The sequence below is a fragment of the Bos taurus genome, chromosome 18 (assembly GCF_002263795.3).
Source record: "Bos taurus isolate L1 Dominette 01449 registration number 42190680 breed Hereford chromosome 18, ARS-UCD2.0, whole genome shotgun sequence".
NCBI classification, from domain to species: domain Eukaryota; kingdom Metazoa; phylum Chordata; class Mammalia; order Artiodactyla; family Bovidae; genus Bos; species Bos taurus.
The window spans coordinates 57422910-57442937 of NC_037345.1; the positions used below are offsets into that span (position 1 = coordinate 57422910).

Sequence of the window (20028 nt, forward strand, 5' to 3'; positions counted from 1 at the left end):
GCCCAACCAGGACCAGAGCTTCCGGCATCATTCCCTCTTGTGTCCCAAGTCTCAGCAAAGGCCGGGCACCCATGTCTGTCCCTCCTTCAACACGGAAGGTCCTCATAGGCAGGGACCTGACATGACTCACTTGGGTCCCCAGTGTCGCCCAGCACAGGACCTGGTACATGGGAGACTTGAGTAAATGTTCGTTGAATGAATCAAAGAATGGATTCCCGGGGAATGAGTTAATGGAGACAGACGTCAGAAGAGTCATGGCTTTATTGCTGGGTTTCAGGGAAGGGGCTCAGATGCGCCCAATCTCCTTCAGTTTGGCCACCAGGTCCTCTGTGGTCTCCACCTTGACACCGGCTGTGCGCTGGGGCGGGTCTTCCACGCTAATCACGGAGAGCTTGGAGGTCAGGTCCACGCCCAGGTCCCCTGCCTTAATCACCTCGATCTTCTTCTTCTTGGCTTTCTGCGCTCGGGAGGCCACGATTTCACAGGGCTGCCCCAGCCCCTGCCCACCCTCTTGCAGCCCCTTTCCATGCGAGCCACACCTGCAGAACCACTCCCGTTGGCTGAACCCTTTTGGATCTGCCCACTGGCCAGGGTACATGTGACCTCTTACAGGGCCACACTTGGTGTGGACAATTCCTGCTGGCTGGGGTGCCCTGGGGAGCCCTCCTATTGTGGAAGCCCCCCTTTAGTTAACCACCGTGGGAAGTCCTTCACTGGCTGGAAAGGGCTGGAAAAGTCATCCTCTGGCAATAATAACTCAATGGACCTTTGGCCAAGATGACCAATTGTACTCTCCTTGTTGGGATGACTCAGTGAACCCTCCCTGTTACATGAAATGACCTACTAAACACTCCCTATTGGCTGGGATGACACATTAAAATTCTATTGGCTGAGATGACTCACTGAACCTTCCCTAGTGGCTGGGATGACACACTGATACCTTCCTATTGGCTGAGATAACTCACTGAACTCACCCATTGGCTATGATGACTCAATGAACTTTCCTTGTTGGATAAATGACAAACTGAATGCTCCTTATGACTTGAAATGACATGCTAAATTCTCCTGTTTGGCTGAGAAAACACAATGAACTCTCCCTATTGGCTGAGATGGTTCACTGAACGTACCCTATTGGCTGAGATGGCCCATGATGTTCTCCATATTGTCTGAGACAACACACTAAACCCTCCCTATTGGCTGAGATGATACACTGAACTCTTCCTGTTGGCTGAGATGACAGAATGAACCCATGCTAGAATCTAGATGAACAGTGATTTCACCATGTTTGCCAAGAGACCCCATGAACTCTTCCTAGTTAGGCCTAGATGGCCTAAATGATTCTTTCCTGTTGGTAATGATTACCAGCGGAGCCCTCCCTGATGAACCAAGATGATCTAATTGGCTAAGATTACACAATCAACTTTTCCCATATGTTGGAATGACGGGTAACCCTTCCTATTGGCCAGTGAAGCCTTTCTGTTGGCTGAGGTGACCAGAAAACCTGACCCATTCACCAAAACAGTACCCTCTCCCGGAACTCTCACTATTGGCAGAAATGATTCAGTGAACCCTCTGTCTAAGGGCAGGAATCCCTTAGAAGAAATGGAGTAGCCATCATGGTCAACAAAGAAATGCAGTACTTGGATGCAATCTCAAAAATGACAGAATGATCTCTGTTCGTTTCCAAGGCAAACCATTCAATATCACAGTAATCTAAGTCTATGCCCCAACCAGTAACGCTGAAGAAGCTGAAGTTGAATGGTTCTATGAAGACCTACAAGACCTTTTAGAACTAACACCCAAAAAAGATGTCCTTTTCATTATAGGGGACTGGAATGCAAAAGTAGGAAGTCAAGAAACACCTGGAGTTTCAAACTCCAAACTTCAAACAGGCAAATTTGGCCTTGGAATACGGAATGAAGCAGGGCAAAGGCTAATAGAGTTTTGCCAAGAGAACACACTGGTCACAGCAAACACCATCTTCCAAAAACACAAGAGAAGACTCTACACATGGACATCACCAGATGGTCAATACCGAAATCAGATTGATTCTATTCTTTGCAGCCAAAGATGGAGAAGCTCTATACAGTTAGCAAAAACAAGACCGGGAGCTGACTGTGGCTCAGATCATGAACTCCTTATTGCCAAATTCAGACTTAAATTGAAGAAAGTAGGGAAAACCACTAGACCATTCAGGTATGACCTAAATCAAATCCCTTATGATTATACAGTGGAAGTGAGAAATAGATTTAAGGGCCTAGATCTGATAGATAGAGTGCCTGATGAACTATGGAATGAGGTTTGTGACATTGTACTGGAGACAGGGATCAAGACCATCCCCATGGAAAAGAAATGCAAAAAAGCAAAATGGCTGTCTGGGGAGGCCTTGCAAATGGCTGTGAAAAGAAGAGAAGCGAAAAGCAAAGGAGCAAAGTAAAGATATAAGCATCTGAATGCAGAGTTCCAAAGAATAGCAAGAAGAGATAAGAAAGCCTTCCTCAGGGATCAATGCAAAGAAATAGGGGAAAACAACAGAATGGGAAAGACTAGAGATCTCTTCAAGAAAATTAGAGATACCAAGGGAACATTTCATGCAAAGATGGGCTCGATAAAGGACAGAAATGGTATGGACCTAACAGAAGCAGAAGATATTAAGAAGAGGTGGCAAGAATACACAGAACTGTACAAAAAAGATCTTCACGACCCAGATAATCATGATGGTGTGATCACTTACCTAGAGCCAGACATCCTGGAATGTGAAGTCAAGTGGGCCTTAGAAAGCATCACTACGAACAAAGCTAGTGGAGGTGATGGAATTCCAGTTGAGCTATTTCAAATCCTGGAAGATGATGCTGTGAAAGGGCTGCACTCAATATGCCAGCAAATTTGGAAAACTCAGCAGTGGCCACAGGACTGGAAAAGGTCAGTTTTCATTCCAATCCCAAAGAAAGGCAATGCCAAAGAATGCTCAAGCTACCGCACAATTGCACTCATCTCACACGCTAGTAAAAGTAATGCTCAATATTTTCCAAGCCAGGCTCCAGCAATATGTGAACCGTGAACTTCCAGATGTTCAAGCTGGTTTTAGAAAAGGCAGAGGAACCAGAGATCAAATTGCCAACATCCGCTGGATCATGGAAAAAGCAAGAGAGTTCCAGAAAAACATCTACTTTTGCTTTATTGACAAGGCCAAAGCCTTTGACTGTGTGGATCACAATAAACTGTGGAAAATTCTGAAAGAGATGGGAATACCAGACCACCTGACCTGCCTCTTGAGAAACCTGTATACAGGTCAGGAAGCAACAGTTAGAACTGGACATGGAACAACAGATTGGTTCCAAATCAGGAAAGGAGTGTCTCAAGGCTGTATACTGTCACCCTGCTTATTTAACTTCTATGCAGAGTACATCATGAGAAACGCTGGGCTGGAAGAAGCACAAGCTGGAATCAAGATTGCAGAGACATTACTTTGCCAACAAAGGTCCGTCTACTCAAGGCTATGGTTTTTTCAGTGGTCATGTATGGATGTGAGAGTTGGACTGTGAAGAAAGCTGAGAGCCGAAGAATTGATGCTTTTGAACTGTGGTGTTGGAGAAGACTCTTGAGAGTCCCTTGGACTGCAAGGAGATCCAACCAGTCCATTCTAAAGGAGATCAGTCCTCGGTGTTCTTTGGAAGGAATGATGCTAAAGCTGAAACTCCAGTACTTTGGCCACCTCATGTGAAGAGTTGACTCACTGGAAAAGACTCTGATGCTGGGAGGGATTGGGGGCAGGAGGAAGAGGGGACAACAGAGGATGAGATGGCTGGATGGCATCACCGACTCGATGGACATGAGTTTGAGTGAACTCTGGGAGTTGGTGATGGAGAGGGAGGCCTGGCGTGCTGCAATTCATGGGGTCGCAAAGAGTCGGACACAACTGAGCAACTGAACTGAACTGAACTGAACCCTCTGTCAGCCAGACTCACCAGGTGGCCCCTTCCTTTGGAGACATCCCTTGGGTCTGCTCTCCTCCCACCTGACCACCAGTAAGGCATTGGGGCCTGCAGCACCCGCCCCTTCCCAGCCCCTCAGTGGCCCCTCTGCCAAGTACTCACCATGATATTGGGCAACGTTGCATAGCGGGGCTCATTGAGCCGCAGGTCAGCGGTCACCACAGCAGGCAGCTTCAGGCGCAGAGTCTCCAGGCCCCCATCAATCTCCCGTTCCACTTTGATCTTGTCCCCTTCCAGTGTCACCTGGGAGGCGAATGTGCCCTGGGGAGGGACAGCATGGGGGGACACAGGGGAGATTAACTAAGGAAGTCCCAGAGGAATCTCAAAAATCCAGGGGAGGGTGTCTTTCTTGGGACTCAGGGTATACAGTTCCTAATATCCTAAACCTACCCACTGGATCTCCCTTTCTTAATGATAATGAACACGTGTTGAGTATGGGACACTGTTCCAAGTGACTGAAATGTACCAAGTCACCATATCCTCCTAGGAACTCTATGAGGGAAGTGCTATTATCCCACTTTACAGATGAGGAAAACTGAGGCAGAGAGAGGCTCAAAAAGATGTCCAGGCTGGTTCAAGGCTCGTGTCATGGCTCATTTACCCATCTTTCTGTCCCCAAGAGCTCCTTTGAGGCCTCTTGACAACAGAACCTCAAGTGTACCTGGATCCTCAAAACATCGTCTGGGGCCCCACCTTCTTCATATAGTGCCCACCCTCTGGCCCAAGGCTCTTGGGTCCTTCAGTCCTGAATCAGCATTTCCAGATGTGACCTACACCCTCTGTCTAAGCAATCTGTTCTCTCTATTGTGTCACTTATTCACTGGACACATCTTTCAGGTCTCACCCAGAATGCCCCATGAGCCTGCTCTTGGATATACACTGTGAACACAACTGATAAGGTTCCAGCTTTGGGGCATTTATCCCGCAGTGAAGACCGCCAATAACCAAGTAAATGCACAGTGGCCACTGGCCACAGGTGGCTTCCGAGCCCATGAAATGTGGTTAGTTCCACTGAGGTGTGGATGGAATTTTTCATTTTATTTCGTTAATTTAGATTTTAAAACCAATAAGCAAGATCCATTATCATAACTGTGGGGATGATTTCACGGGTGTGTAATATATGTGTAACACGTATCAAAGTTCACTTAACTATACACTTTATGTATGTGCAGGATATTTGATGGTTATTTAAGCCTGTTTGGAACAACTTGGGCGTGTGAATCTACTTTTTCAACAATGAGTTTTAGGAATCTAAATATTTCTGATAGAAACTGAGCATCTGAATTGAAATACTCTGTAAAAATAAAATACACACTGGATTTCAAAAACCTCATACAAAAAACCAAAAGAATGTAAAATAGCCCAATATTTTTTCTCTGTGACATGTTAAAATAATATTTTTGATATATTATGTGAACTAAAATAAGATTGAAATAAATTTGGCCTTTTTTACTTTTTGAAAGTGGCTGTGAAAAATTTTAAATGACTCCTGTCATTTGCATTTCAGTTAGGCAGGAATGGGGCTCATGGGGTTGGAGAGGGGACGTATTTCATAGACTGTGGGCAAGGTAGGCCTCTCTGAAGAGGTGAAACCTGAGGAGAAACCTGGAGGTAAGTGAAAAGCCTTGAGGTGATCTGAGAGAACCCTGTTCCAGGCTGAGGAAATAGCAGGTGCAAAGGCCCTGGGGCAGGGCTGAGCTGGGTGTGGCTGAGGGGCAGCAGGATGGGGAAGGGGCACGTGAAGGCCCAGAGGAGGCCTGGAGTCTTGCATATGCGACCCCACTTCTGCCCACTGGAGCAGGCGTCCAGCTTCACACCTGCCTCCCTCCAGAAGGGCAGAGATTGGGTGGCTGTGTTCTGAGCACCCAGGCCTGGCCTTCAGCAGATGGTCCCCACTCTGGCCTCACCTGTGGCCAGTCCAGAAATCCAGCTGTCATCTGCCCTGTTTGGTTACAATCATCATCGATGGCCTGAGTGGAGAAGAGAGAAGATTGTACAATGATGGGGTTTCTCAGGTACCATTTGGGCTTTTGTTCTAGAAAGGAGGCTGGCAGACGTTTCTATAACAGGCCAGGTAAAAAATAAAAACACTCTTACGATCACTCAGCTTTGCTCCTATAGAGGACAAGCAGGCATAGACAATAGGTGTCTACATAAACAAATGTGGTAGCATTTCAGTAAAACTTTATTTATAAAATCAGTGGTGGCCATGGACCAATTTGCTGACTCCTGGTCCACAATGCTCCCGTCCCCTCACTTAGGCCCCGAGAGAGGCAGTCACTTTTTGAGGAGCACATGAGGGGCCCTGGTATGTCTTTGCCCCTTCTCTAATATTCCAGCGATGTCACTCTAGGCATACCCGTTCTGGTCACACAGAGCAACCACATGGATGGCATCTGGGCCAGTGGGAACGCTTTATCTCTGACCCCAGTGATTAATTCAAGGATGGGCATGTGACTCCAGCTGGACCAATGAAGAGTCAGCTCTGAAAGTTTTGCTGGAGTCCTTGTGATAGAGGTTCCTGTCTTTCTGCTGGGGCTCTCAGGCTGCTGTGATGTGAGCCTGGAGCTACAGAGAGTAAAGCCAACACAGAGTTACCGACGGTATAGCATGTGGGTCAAGCTGTGCCTGAAGCTTCCTTACATGAACTAATAAATTTGCTTTTTGGCTTCAGCCAGTTTGAATCATGATTCTGCCACCTACCTGCTTTCCCAGCAGCACCAGGTCCACCTTCTCCTTCTCTGCCAGCTTGGCCAGGACCCGAGCCACCTGCAGGGGACCCAGGTGATTCGCTTCTGCAGCAGGCACCTCCACGTGGATGCCCCGGTCTGCACCCATGGCCAGAGCGGTGCGGATTGTCTCCTGTCGGGCAAAGAAGGGGCTTGACTTGGCTTCTAGCCTGAGGGGGACCCAGGAGCACAGGCCCCCAGCCCCTCCTCCCTCAGACCCGGGGGTCCAGCCCCCGGCCCCTCCTCCCTCTGACGCAGGATGTGGGAACCCAGCCCCTCCGCAGGCCCAGAGCACCTGGCACTGGGCAGGCCCACAGCTGACGGCAATGATTTCCTTCACCAACTTCTTCTCCTTGAGTCGCACGGCCTCCTCCACGGCGATCTCACAGAAGGGGTTCATGGAATGCTTCACGCCATCCGTGACCACACCCGTCTTGTCGGGCTTCACCCGGATCTGCTCAGCCAGGAGGAGAAGGGGCAAAGTCAGCAGGTAAGGAGGCAGGGGCTGAGATACCAAGCTCTACCCAGGCTGGATGGGGACCTCGTGTGTGTGTGCTAAGTCGCTTCGGTCTTGTCCAACTCTTTTCGACCCTATGGCCTGTAGCCCACCAGGCTCCTTTGTCCGTGGGATTCTCCAGGCAAGAATACTGGAGGGGGCTGCCGTTTCCTTCTCCAGGGGATCTTCCCAATCCAGGGATTGAACCTGTGTCTCCTGCTTGGCAGGCGGATTCTTTACCCTGAGCCACCAGCGAAGGCCCCGAATGGAAGTAACTGTCCCACAGTCACATGGTCAGTCGGCAGTGCCCTGGGCCCCAAGCACTCTAGTCTCCTTCGGTACCACCTGACAATCCTAGAGGAGGAGTCAGGAGCTATAAGACAGGATGAGGGGGGCCCCGCCCAGTCTGATGTTGGAGGCTATCAGAGGAGGATTCCCTGAGGCAGTGGCAGTTAAGCTGAACCTGAAAGGGAACTGGCATTGAGGAAGTAAAGTGTGTGGGAAAGTGTCAGGGGTGGGGGGAGCAAGTGCAAAGGCCCTGGGGTTTGAGGAGTCCCAGGGGGCTGGTGCGGCCAGGGGAACGCAGTGTGCTGTTGCAGAGGCTGGCAAGGCCTGGACTGGCGTGATCCTCAAGATGCCCACATCCTAACGCTTGGAAACTGTGACTGTCGCCTGCATGGTGACTGTAGCCTACGTAGTAAAAGGGACTTATGCAAAAGTGCTTACATTCAGGATTCTGAGAGAGGTTACCTGGGATGAACCAGGTGGGCCCAAACGAGTCACAACGTTCCTTATAAGTGAAAGAGGGAGGGGAGAGAGTGTCAGGGTCCAAGAGAGAGACTGAAAATGCTACACTGCTGACTGAAGACAGAGGAAGGGGCCACAAGCCAAGGGATGCAGGGGGCCTCCAGGAGCTGGCAAAGCCAAGAGACAGATTCTCTCCTGGAGCCTCTGGAAGGCACACAGCCCTGCTGACACCTTGAAATTAATCCAGTAGACTCACTGCAGACATCTGACCTCCAGAACTGGAAGAGAAGGAATCTGGGTTGTTGGGAGTCACACAAGTTTATGGTAACTAGTTTCAGAAGCAACAGGAAAGTAATACGACTGTCCAGGGCCCAGCAGGTAGAAGGGCCTTGATCCAAAGAACAGCATAAAGAGGTGAGTGCATCCAACTTGAGTTTGCACAAGGTCATTCTGGATCCTTGGTGGAGAAAACTGGAAAAATGGCAAGAGCAGAAGTGGGGACTGCGTGGCTGTCGGTCACTGAAATCTGAAATGACTGCTTTGGACAGCCGTGACAGTGGTGATGGGGAACTGGATGGACTGGAGGTCTTTGGAGGTGAAACTGACGGGGTGCTGGGGTTGGGGAGGGGGAGCGGTGAGAGGGAGGAGTCGAGTGGACTCTTGGGTTTCCAGTGGGTACATTAGCACAGAGAGGGGGACGCTGAATTGGGCTCCAGCCTGAGAGAGAGATGCCCAGAGGAGCTTGGCTTGGGAGCCGACATAACCTGGCTCAGGACCTCCCTCTCTTTTCCTTGAACAGAGCAGATCCAGGGTGACAGCATGGCCCAGCGGGGGACACTGGGATTCTCTCTCTTACTATTTCCCTGCACCGGTTTCTCTGGGCCTGGGGGGTGGGGGAGATGTGGCTGTTCCTCCCATCCACAGGACAGAACTGAGATGGGAGTGTGGGATTTGGGGAGGGGTCTCCCAGTCTGCCTGTGCCTCAGGGACTGGTAACATTAAGAGGAGGAGGGGGAGAAAGAGAAAAAGAACAACCCTATCCCAGTTCTGGAAGAGTCATCTTGGCACCAACAATAGGGCACAGACTCTAGAACTTACTCAATTAACTTTACAGAAAAAGCCATGGAGCAAACACCATGCACTGAGTCCATGTTTTGCTTTTCTTTTCCTACTAGAACCTCTACAGGGTGGATCACACAGGATTTCCCCAGACATACCCTTGGCTCCATCCCTCACCTCCTTCTGCCTTCCCTGGCCTCTTCCTCAAACTGCAATCCTCTCAACTCTGTCTCATCTTTCTCTGTCTCTTTCCATCACAATGCCCAACCATCTGCCACATGACATATGTCAGAACTGTCTTCTCCCCAGCAAAATGTCAACTCCACGAAGACAGGAATTTATGTGCGTTTTGGTCATGACCACATCCCCTGGGCCTAGCACAGCGCCTGGCACGTGGTGGGCGCATTGTAAGTATTTGTCGGATGACTAAATGACAGCCTGCTCACAAGGGCGCCTGTCCGCTGATCAGTCACTTACTAAACAGCATGGAAACGAAAACACCAAAGCCCTTTCCTTCATTAAAAAAAAACAAACAAAATTCAACATAGGAGCCTCCCCTTTATAAACAGGAAAGTGGCCCCCCTAATCAGTACAAGGCCTCACTGGGGGCAGTCAGCGGAGGCCAAGGGAGCGTCCCAGCCTGTTCCAGCCCTGGCAGGACGCCCAGCCACGGACTCCTGACTCCCAGGGAGAAAGAGATGAGTTCTCTGGTAGCGAGGACCCGTGCCAGCTCATCTCCAGGGAAGACCTTTGAAGCTTGAGTTGTTTCCAGGCTTCAGAAACACAGCTTACTTAAATTACTTAAGTCAGGAAACAATGGTTGGCCTGCAAACTCAGTATGGTCTTTTTTTGAATAAAGATGTTTTTATAAATTGAGGGAGATGATTCAATGAAGCTTCCAGGCTTTCTTTTTAAGGTGCAACAAATTAACCCTCAACAGAAACAGGCAGGGAAAGCCTCCAAGGGCTTTATAAGCCTTAACTCGTTTAACTATCCAAAGAACGCAGGAGGCTGGTTACTGCCACTGCCATCCCCACTTGCTAGATGGGGCAACCAAAGCACACAGAGGCGGAGCAGGTGACCACGGAAGGCCTCAGAGGCTAGGTGACGCTGAGTTGAGTCTGGACAGAAGTGAGGAAGCGATGCTGGAAACACAGAGTTGGGTCAGGCCTTGCACACGCCCCGCCACCCACCCCCCGGCAAAAGCTGCCAATCTGGGGGCAGGGGGTGGACATCTGGGCAAACAGAGGATCTTAATTAATCCAGTGTGGGAAGGGCTGAGACCAAGCCCAAGGGGCTGCGGGAGGGCCCAAGGACACATCAGAGTAGCCTAAAGGGATGAGGCGGTGGGGGAGGGGGATTTCCGGGAGGTGGTGATGTCATAGAATCCCTTAGCCCTATTGCAATCCATGAGATGGGAATCAGGCAGGACAAGGGAGGGATAAGAAGCAGAGGTGGGAGGGTGGAGCTGGAAAGGCACCCAAGCAGAAGGCACAGCAGGGGCAAAGGCACAAGGCAAGCAGCAGTCTGGTCTGTTGGGAAAGTCTGAGCAGCTTGGAGCTGCAGAGGCACCGAGGAGGGGTGACGGAAGGCCAGGGAGCCAGGGCTGGACCACAGAGAGGCCTGAGCACCAGGCTGAGGGACTGGGACTTTGTCCTGCGGGAGCTGGGGAAAAACAGGATGATGGTGGGGGCACAGGGTCAGCCCTGGGTGTAGGAAGCCCCCTCCAACTCCAAGGCTGGGAAGGGATGAACTGGAAGGGAGAGACTGGGGAACTGGGGAGGAGACGACACTGAGGGTTCAGGTAGAAGAGGAGGCCTGAACCGCTGGAGAAGAGGGAGCAGGGCAGAGAGATGGAGAGGGCAGAAGGCACTGGGCTGAGAAATGACAGGCTGCGGAGGTGAAGGAAGGAAGCTGGGGTGGTGCTCCAGGTTTGGCCCGGTGCTTAGGGAGCTGGCACTGTTTGAATCACTTTTTTTCTGAACTAGTAACAGTAACAAACACATCCAGGAGACACCCTGGGGCACTGTGGGAGGGGAAAAGGACAGGAATTCATATAAGGAGGAATTCACACTTCCGCATTCGGCACAAACACCAGAGGCTCCCATGTGTCAGGTCCTGTGCTGGGCAATGCTGGGACCTAAGAAAACATTAGTCACTCAGTCGTGTCCGACTCTTGGCAACCGCATGGACTGTAGCCTGCCAGGCTCCTCTGTCCATGGAATTCTCCAGGCAAGAATACTGGAGAGGTAGCCATTCCCTTCTCCAGGGGATCTTCCCAACTCAGGGATCGAAAACGGGTCTCTAGCACTGCAGACAGATTCTTCACCGCCTGAGCCACCAGGGAAGCCCAAGCTGAAACTAGAGCTGAGTCAAATGTGAGCCTGTCTGATTGGTGAGACAGGCATCTCAGGCCAGGGTCTAGGACTAGCACTGAGGAAGGCTATGGGAGCCCAAAGGGACAGTCAGAGGGGAGAGGACACGAGGAGAACTGGGTTGCAGGACCCCAAAACAAGCTTGCCCCCCAAATGTTGGGGGCAACTCCCCTGTCACATGGTGCCAGAGCTGTTATTAGGCCAAATGGCTGTCAGGTAGAAATGAGAGGAGGCCCTGGCTACCTTTTGATCCTGACTGCTGCTGCCCTGATGGGTGATCCGACAACCAACAGAACCTCCAAGGGCCTCAGTGTCCTTACCTGTCCAATGGGATTCATATCTAGATGGTATTGAAAGGACTGAATCAATTCATCTCTGTCAAGAACTAAGAACCCTGTCTAGTGCATAGCAAGGACCCACTTAACATGAGCTGTCAACAATCAATGAGGTTTTCATGTGCAGACAGGCTTCCAGGCCCTGTGTTGGGCAATGCTGGGGACACAGAGGTGTACTCAGGTGTACTGACAGGGGTGGGGAGGTGGGGACAGACATGGACGGACAGTCACTGCCTTCAGTCTGGTTCAAGCCAACTATTGAGACAAAGTGGCTTTTGTCTGAGGGAGTCTGTCTGATTTACCTCTGTCCAGACCAGCTTCCCTGCGGACAAGCCCGGTCCTCAGGGACCCTGCCCTCCACCCCATCTCGTGGAGGCTGTAAGCTATTTCCATCAGCTTGTCAGACTGGCTTTCATCTTTAGCAAACCTTTCTCCTTCAGAGCTAGAGCCTCCTTGCTCTCCCTGGGGCTGGATAGCTTCTGGGTTCCCAGAGGACTTCCATTATAGCACATTGCCTGTGCCCAACAGTCCTTTGAGTGTGCAACGCAGCCGAGTGAGTGAAATCCTGGTTCATGTTCAAAGGCACTAATTGGGGTGAGGAGTCAGCGGGACCTGGCTAGGAATCCCGGCTCGGCCCCTTCTCAGCCGAGTGGCCTCTCTGTGACTCGGTTTCTTCGTGCGTTAGAGGCCACGGCTCTTCCAGCAGGTAAGAAACAGAGACGTTAACTCGGCCCACATGCAGTTCTCAAGACACTGAGTATAGAACTGGCGGAAGGGGGACGGAGTCATGACCCCAGAAAGGCTGGCTTTAAATGAACCAGGACGGGAACCTCAGAACCTCTCCGTTCGGTGATCTCCGCCCTCAGATGTGACTCGGACGTTTGGGAGAGCGGCAGACACGAGAGGTACCAGAAGACCCTTATACGGTGGGCGCTCGTGACCCCGGAAGTACACGACCGCAGGGTTCAGGGAGGAGGGAGAGGAGAGGGGAGTCGGTCACCTTCACTGCGAAGTCGATGACCCTCTTGACAGCCACGAGGGCGCGCAGCTCCGCCATCTTCCTGCCGCGGCGACCCGCCGGGTCCGAACTCACCTTCTGCTTCCCTGACCGCTCGCCCCGCCCCCCTGCCCTCCTCTGCGCCTGCGCCCCGCGCAGCCAGTCAGCCAACCGCTGCGGCGCCCGCCTCCCCAGCAGACGCGGGCCAGTGGGAAGCGGCCCCTGAGGAGGGAGGCGGAACCCGGAGAAGAAGGGACAGGAGCTTTGGGAAGGGGGCGTGGCCGGGAACTGGGGGAAAGGTCTTGCAGGGGCGGGACGCATCCCAAACTTTTTTTCCCCGAAGCCTTCGGGGGTCGGTCCCTTCCCCGAGATCCCCACCTCTTACTCTCCCTCTCGAGAGTGGTGAGAGCGGAAGTGCTTGTGTCTCCGAGCTCTGAGTCCGCAGGCCCCTCCGTTCTCTCCACGCTCGTATTCCTCATCCCCTGCACGATCGCACCTCTGCGTACCCTCCGGTCCGTCCTCCCCCTCCTCCGCCTCCACTTTCCCCGCAAGTCTGCGTCCCTACCTCCTCTCCACGCGCCCCCTTGTCCCCTTCTGATTCCACAAGCTCCGTGTCCCTGTTCTCATCAAAACCCATGTCCTTGGTCCAACCCACATCGGAATCTCTCTGCGTCCCCCATGTCTCCACTTCCCCTGTAGTTTCGCGTCCTTAGTTCCTCCCTGAGCTTCCAAGTACCCCCGTGTGCGCATCCTCGGGTCCCCCAGAAAGTCATGTGAGGCCGGCTGGCAGTGGGAGCCAATCCTTTATTCTGCCCCCAGGCAGCTGCGGTCATAAGCACACGGGGAATCCACTGATGGCATCCGTGCTCTGCATGATCATGTCCGCCAGCAGAAAGCAGAAGCCTGGTGGGAAGGGGAACGGAAGGCGGGTGGAGCAGGGTGGGTCCTGGCGCAGATGACAAGGAGGGCCCCGGGGACTGGGGTTTGGGGTTCCAAGGGCCCAGAGTGGAGGGTGTTAGGAAGTCCCTGGGAGGGCAGCTGGGAAGTCTCTGCAAGGAGCGGGGTGGGGCCCTCGGGGAAGTCTCCTCTCCACCCTCTTCCGCTGTCCAGGTTACCCGCGAGAATAGAGAAGGGTAAAGCCAGCCACCCCAAAAAATAGGACCAGGAATAGAAGACATCGTCTTTCCATGCATTCTTCACTGTGTAGACTGTCAGGGCGATCAGCAGAAGCAGGCCTGGGCCCCACCCGGCCGCTAGGTGAGCGTGGCCGGGGGGCACCCAGGCCCCACCCTGACCGCGCCCACCGCCCTGGCCACGCCCTTCTCGCCCACCTTCAGGCCCCCTTCTTCCCGCCCCCGCCCCTGACCCCTCCCCCTCGAAGCCTGTCCTCCGGAGCCCCGCCCCGCTCCTGGGCTCTCTCTTCCAGGCCCACCTTATGCCATCTCACCCGAGATAAAGAATACGGCACACGTGGTCTGACCCCGCGAGTAGCCCTCGCTGCACAGAAGCCGCAGCCCCATCACCAAGCCCATGATGCCGCAACCCGCCGCCAGCACCATGCACGCCCCGGTCACCGCCAGCGTGCCTGGGGAAAGCGGACCGCGTCAACAACCTCTGCTGGCGCCGCTCCTGCCCATCACCCCAACCCGTCGGTTCCGGGCTGGGAGCAGAGTCAGGGGTTTGGATGGGGACTCGGAAGTTACATCATGAGGGGAGGTTAATGTTGCAACTGGGAAGCAGGTCCCAGAGTGGGGGTTCGTGGTGGCCTCGGTCACGGAGGGGCCGAAGTGGAAAGAGCAGGGGGGTGGGGGCGCTGCAGGATGTGGTGTCAGGTGAGGGGGCAGCTGTGGTCAGTGCTTGGGGCTGTCTGTTCACGGGGAGGTGGGGGGACGGGGTGGGGGGACGGGGGGCGGGGATCTGAAAGCTGGGCCGCAGGGCCTCACTATCGCAGGGGATGTTGGAGCAGATGCCCTCGTTACACTCCTGCCAAAGGCCACTGTGGCCCCCGGAGTAGCGGATCCAGTAGTTGGAGGCAGTGGACAGAACGATGAAGGAGTTGGCCAAGAAGCCCAGCATGGTGCCCCCGCTCTGAAGGCTCCGCTTCACCCCCATGCCAGGGGGACTGCTGCCAAGGATCACGCCTGCAAGACTGACCCATGCCCTGCTCAACCCCAGGTCCCTGGGACCCCCTCCTGCATGCCCCTCCATATCCCAGATGACTACTCCTTCACCCCTGCCTGGGGCTTCTACTTCTGGGGACCCCTCTCAGGCCCCACCCAGACCTAAGACTGACCACCTTCCCCTCAGGCACCACAGCTTAGGAACCTCCCTTCTGTCCAGAGACCTGTGTCCCCTAGTGGGTGTCCCTTCCTAACACCCCACCTCTGTGCACACTCACCTATATGACTCACCCCCAGTTCCCCAGGGTTCTTGGACAGGGCCCAGAGGTGTGAGAGAAGGGAGACTATGTCTCTATGAGGCAGAATTCCAGAACCCCCCCCTCTCCTAGCAGCCATTTAAAGAGATAACCACTCACCCAGATATACACACACACACAGGGGCAGCTCTTCTGGCAAAGTGACAGAGTCAGTGTTAGGTGGCAAGTCCGGGGGAGTCTGAGGGCCTTGACACAGTAGCCCATGTCCTTCTAGAAACTTCCCTTCCCTTGACCCCCATAAGCTCTCCTGGTCCCCAGCTCTTTGTGCCCTCCCAAGCCCCCAGGCAGCCTCCTGCCCCTCCTCCTCCCTCTGCTTCTCCTGGAGAACTCCATTCTGCATCTTCTTACCAGGTGAGCTCCAGGGACGTCTGATGCTTTGAGAGCATCCCAAACCCTATCTCCAGTCTAGGTCCTCATCTGCTTCCAACCATCTCTCAGACCCTGACCCTCAACCACATCCCCACTGAGCTTGGCGTGTGACCATGCTGTGGCTCAGTCCTATCTGACTCTCTGTGACTGTGTGGACTCTAGCCCATCAGGCTCCTTTGTCCGTGGGACTTTCCAGGCAAGAATACTGGAGTGGGTTGCCATTTCCTCCTCCAGGGGATCTTCCCCACCCAGGGATAGAACCAGAGTGTCCTGCATGTCCTGCACTGGCAGGCAGATTTTATTTTATTTTATGTTTTTTTTTTTTTACCACTGAGCAACCTGGGAAGCCCCATTGAGCTCAGCATCTTCCACCAAACCAGGGAGGCCCCTGGGATCCCACCCAGTTAGTTGGACCACACCCTTGGGCACTCTCCTTGTCCCCTTCCTGCTCCTTGCCCTACAAAGTCCTTGGGTCCCTGAGTCCAGTTCCTCCTGCCCCCCCTCCGAATCTTTTTTTTTAATAATTTTATTTATTTATTTACTTCTCTGTTGCACTGGGTCTTTGTTGCTGTGCTTAGGCTTTCTCTAGTTGCCGCAAGCAGGGGCTACTCTTTGATGCAGTGTCCTGGCTTCTCATTGCGGTGATTTCTCTTGTAGCAGAGCACAGATTCTAAGCACACGGCTTCAGTAGTTACAGAGTGTAGGCTCAGTAGTTGTGGCTCGTGGGCCCAGTTGCTCCAAAGCACGTAGAATCTTCCTGGACCAGGGATCGAACCTGTGTCCCCTGTATTGGCAGGCGGGTTCCTGTCCACTTCTCCACCAGGGAAGTCCCTCCCCCCGCCCCGAATCTTTCTGGCTCCTCCTTTCCTTCTTGTGCCCTGGCCCCAGTGCAACCTTGTCCTGTCTCATGTCCCTCCTGTTGGATTGCCAGTCTTTTTTCTCTCCCTTCTGGCCTCCAGAGTTGGGGGGAAGGGTGCAGAGTAGGGGGCTTTCTGGCACCCAGACCAGATGCTGTCCCTCCCCTGCTCCACCCTTAGCTCCCCATCACCCTCAAGAGAGTCAACTGTGGGGTTAAAGGTGCTACTTCTCACCCATCCTCATTTCCTGTCACCCCCTCACATTCGACAGTGGACCACAAAGTGCTGTTGCCCATCTTCTGAAAACTCCCAGCCTCTCCATGCCTCCACTTTGGGGTCCCTCTGCCTGCATTACCTTCCCTCGGCCCTGGAGAAGTTCCTAAACACAGTCTCCCCAGAAAGCTCACCCCCACACCCCACCTCTCCCCTAAACACAGCCAGTCCTCCTGCCATACCGGCCCTGGGCTCTGCCTGCCCCCGTGGGACTTGGAGCCCCTGGCAGGCAGGGCCCAGTCTGAGTCACCTCGGCATCCACGGTGGAAGGCGCAGCAGAAAGGATGCGCTCAGGAAAAGCCAGCTGAAGGAGTGAATTTATTAATGAAATGAACAAGGACTAAGGATGAACGGCAGGGTGACTAAATCAGAGAGGGAACCGAAAGAAAAGAACTAAAAAGAGGAAGATACAGGAAAGACTTCCCTGTTGGCCCAGGGGTTAAGACTCTGTGCTTCCACTCCAGGGGGAGCAGGTTCAATCCCTGGTCCAGGAAGTTTGCATGCCATGCAGCCAAAAAGAAAAAAAAAAAAGACACAGGGAAGAAAAGAGATGGAAGGACAAAGAAGAGAGACAGCAAGGGCCCTGGGGCCATGCCCGAGCCTAGACTGGTCCCCACACTGGGTAGGAGCTCCTGGAGGGCAGGGCAGGTGGCAGGACTGACTCCCCTCTGGGTGCCCGGCGTCACCCACCATGGAGCTGGCATGTCATCGGTTTATGTCGCAGCTGCATGACCCTTTGAATAACCAGATCCCGGCAAATTTTTGTTGAATGAATGAAGCCACAAAGGAAGAAGCCTGTGCAGGCTGGGAGTCAGGGCAGGCTGGCTGGAAGGAGAGCCAGCTGTTGCTTAACAGAGCTCTAAGGCCATCCTTCGGTTCACACGGCCTCGTAGTCGGGCCGGTGGGTCGTGCAGTGAGCGCCCAGACTCAGGCCACCTGGGGTAGCAGAGAAAAGTTAGATACTTGCTCCTCGCCTGCTCCCTCAGAGCCCCCAGCCAGCCCCATCCCCAGCCTGCTCTCCCCACCCCCCAGCCAGCCCCCACTCCACCCCAGCCAGCCCCTCAAGCCAGCCCCAGAACTCCCCAGGCAGCAATCACAATCACCTGTACAGAGAAAGAGGAGAGTTGAAACCCAGCCCAGGTAGAAGGACCATGAGAAGAAGCTCTGGACCTGGGGGTTTGCAGGCTGGTTCCACCGCTCAATGGTGTAGACCGTCATGGCCACTATCAAGGACAGGGCTGGGGATGGAGACATGAAGGTCGGCTCAGCCCCCCTGCAGCAGCTCCCCCTCCTCAGCACCCCTACCTCCCCATCCCCCAAGCCCAGCACTGAGTCCTCACCTCCAGCAAAGCCCATGAAGGTGGAGACAATGGGGCCGCGTCCAGGGGCAGACAGTGAAGGGATGCAAGACATGACCAGAAAGGCCGTGGAGATCAGGCCCCACAGGATGGCCAGGATGCAGAAGCTCTGCGTCACGTGGATGTAGCCTGTTCGGAGATGGCACCCCTGACTGCCCGTCCCCGCAGGCCTTTCCCTGCACCAAGACCACCCCGCCAGCCCTTACCTGCTACTGAGACTTGATCCTTGCTGGGCCAGAGGCCCGAGTGAGATGAAAACCCGGGCCCCCGGGCCGCAAACCAGAAATTCGTGCTCACGGCCACTAAGAGGGACACCAGGCCCAGGGAGCTGGTGAGGAGGGCCAAGGACCGGCAGGGCTCCATGGGGGTGAAGTCTGGGTTCCTGGGTCCTGGGTGAGAACGACGAAGCTGGTGATCTAGCCTCCTGGGTGTCTGAGAGAGGAGGAAGTCTGTTCCCCCTCCGCCCCAGACTCCTGGGTCCTCTGGTCTCAAGAAAGAGAAACCAGCAAGCGCTAGGGGTGGCTGGGGGGTGGTCTTTGCTCCTCAACGTCAGGCCCGTCCGGTCTCAGCCTGTCCCAGGCAGCTGCTCTGTGTGATACACCCTGCCTTCCTGGCTTGCATCGACACCCGTCCCCCCAACCCCGCCCCTCTCTGAGGTTTCCCTTGCCCTGGACGGTGGTGGCAGGGGTTGGCCTTGAAGATATCGCATTGTCACTGGTTTGGAACTTGTCTGTCTCCACAGAAGCCTCTCTACCTGCTGCCCTTGGGGGCCTCCACACCAGAGGGGCTTCCTGGAAAAGGTGAGAGAGAGAGATGGGGGGTGGGTAGAGGGGTGAGCAGAGGGGGCATGCGGTGAGTGAGGCTGGGGTGTGAGTTAGATGGGAGGGGAGGTGTGACTAGAGGGAGACAGTTGGGGGAATGCATCATGCTTTCCTGTGATTCTGCAATTTTCCGTTCTGGGAGGTGGGGGCCCCCAATTCTAGGGTCTCTGCAAAAAGAGAGGGGGCAGTTGGCAAGGATGCTGGGAGCTGTAGGAGGAAGGTGCTAGAAGCCTAGACTCTAGGTGCTGAACTCAGACTCCCGGCTTCTTGCTTGGAGCTTGTGCTGTGGGGGAAGATAGACAGTGACCACAGTCTGAAAGTTCGCAGAGGGGAAGACATGCCCACATCCTGATACAAATGAGTTCACAAACAGCTCGGCCAAGAGTAAGGCGTTCAGCCTGGTGGGCTTCGTCACCGGGATCGGGGTTTCTGTGGTCCGGGGGAGGAGGGGGGATGGGTAAAGGATGTCAGGGCAAGACTTTCCGGCCCTCCCTGCCTCAACCAGCGTCAGGCCCTGGGCCCCACCTCAGGCATAAGGGGAAGGTGTCATGGCCCCGGGGGGTGGGGAGGCGTAGACCCTAACCTTATCTCTGTGAAGCAGGAGTGACCTGGAACAGGACTGCTGTCCTGAAGAGGAACTGAGCCGACAGTCCCAGGACAGCTATCGAAGGGGAGAATGAGAGTGACTGCAGGAGGCCGGTCCTCTTCCTTAGCTGGAGGGTCCAGTTTGCAGAGTTTGGCCCCCATCTAGATCCTCACCACCTGGGCAACTGGTCACTCCTGAGAACACGCTCCGGAGGCTCCTGGAAGGAGATCCCGGTCATGGGCAGCTGCGGCACCATCTCGAAAGCGGTGATGGACCCGGCTTCTGTGAGGAGCAGCTGGACAGGCTTCAGGAAGTCTGGCCTGAGGGCATGTGATGATCACATGCTCAGAACCCATCTGTGATCTTCTGTTTTTCCTCTTTTTCTCCCCACCACGTCTCTCCCATTTTCTCTTTTGGCCTTACTCAGTGGTTTGTGGGATCTTAGTTCCCCAATCAGGGACTGAACCCGGGCTCCTGGCAGCGAGAGCAGAGTCCTAACCACTGGACCACCAGGGAAATATCCTCCTCTGTGATCTCGACCCCATCCCAAGCCCAACCTCATCCTAACCCCAGCTCCAATCCCATTTTGAGCCC

The 20028-nt window shown here is 54.0% G+C and overlaps 3 protein-coding genes across 15 annotated transcripts; all 3 read right to left on the reverse strand.

Annotated features, from left to right (window-relative positions):
- Window positions 1–243: 243 nt before the first annotated feature.
- On the reverse strand, window positions 244–12821 carry ETFB (electron transfer flavoprotein subunit beta). Its single transcript, NM_001038582.1, is given in 6 exon segments — window positions 244–457; window positions 4098–4256; window positions 5903–5965; window positions 6699–6857; window positions 7020–7178; window positions 12737–12821. Coding segments are annotated over 6 exon segments (768 nt in total). The 5' UTR covers window positions 12794–12821; the 3' UTR covers window positions 244–286.
- A 696-nt stretch (window positions 12822–13517) lies between these two features.
- CLDND2 (claudin domain containing 2) lies at window positions 13518–16878 on the reverse strand. Of its 11 annotated transcripts, none has more exons than XM_059876958.1 (5): window positions 15145–16878; window positions 14677–14882; window positions 14181–14318; window positions 13849–13968; window positions 13518–13636 (listed from the first exon to the last, which is right to left on the reverse strand). In XM_059876958.1, the coding sequence occupies exons 2-5, from the start codon at window positions 14843–14845 to the stop codon at window positions 13563–13565; spliced, it is 501 nt and encodes a 166-aa protein (XP_059732941.1). In that variant the 5' UTR covers window positions 14846–14882; window positions 15145–16878; the 3' UTR covers window positions 13518–13562. The 11 variants fall into 11 exon arrangements, with proteins under 11 accessions (XP_059732941.1, XP_059732939.1, XP_059732942.1 ...); XM_059876956.1 differs by having other exon boundaries at window positions 14677–14874; window positions 15132–16878; XM_059876959.1 differs by having other exon boundaries at window positions 13849–13941; window positions 15132–16878.
- A 90-nt stretch (window positions 16879–16968) lies between these two features.
- On the reverse strand, window positions 16969–19720 carry NKG7 (natural killer cell granule protein 7). Of its 3 annotated transcripts, none has more exons than XM_005219543.4 (5): window positions 19432–19720; window positions 18234–18416; window positions 18010–18156; window positions 17773–17907; window positions 16969–17605 (listed from the first exon to the last, which is right to left on the reverse strand). In XM_005219543.4, exons 2-5 carry the CDS (start codon window positions 18388–18390, stop codon window positions 17547–17549), a joined length of 498 nt encoding a protein of 165 aa, XP_005219600.2. In that variant the 5' UTR covers window positions 18391–18416; window positions 19432–19720; the 3' UTR covers window positions 16969–17546.
- Between the last annotated feature and the right edge of the window lie 308 nt (window positions 19721–20028).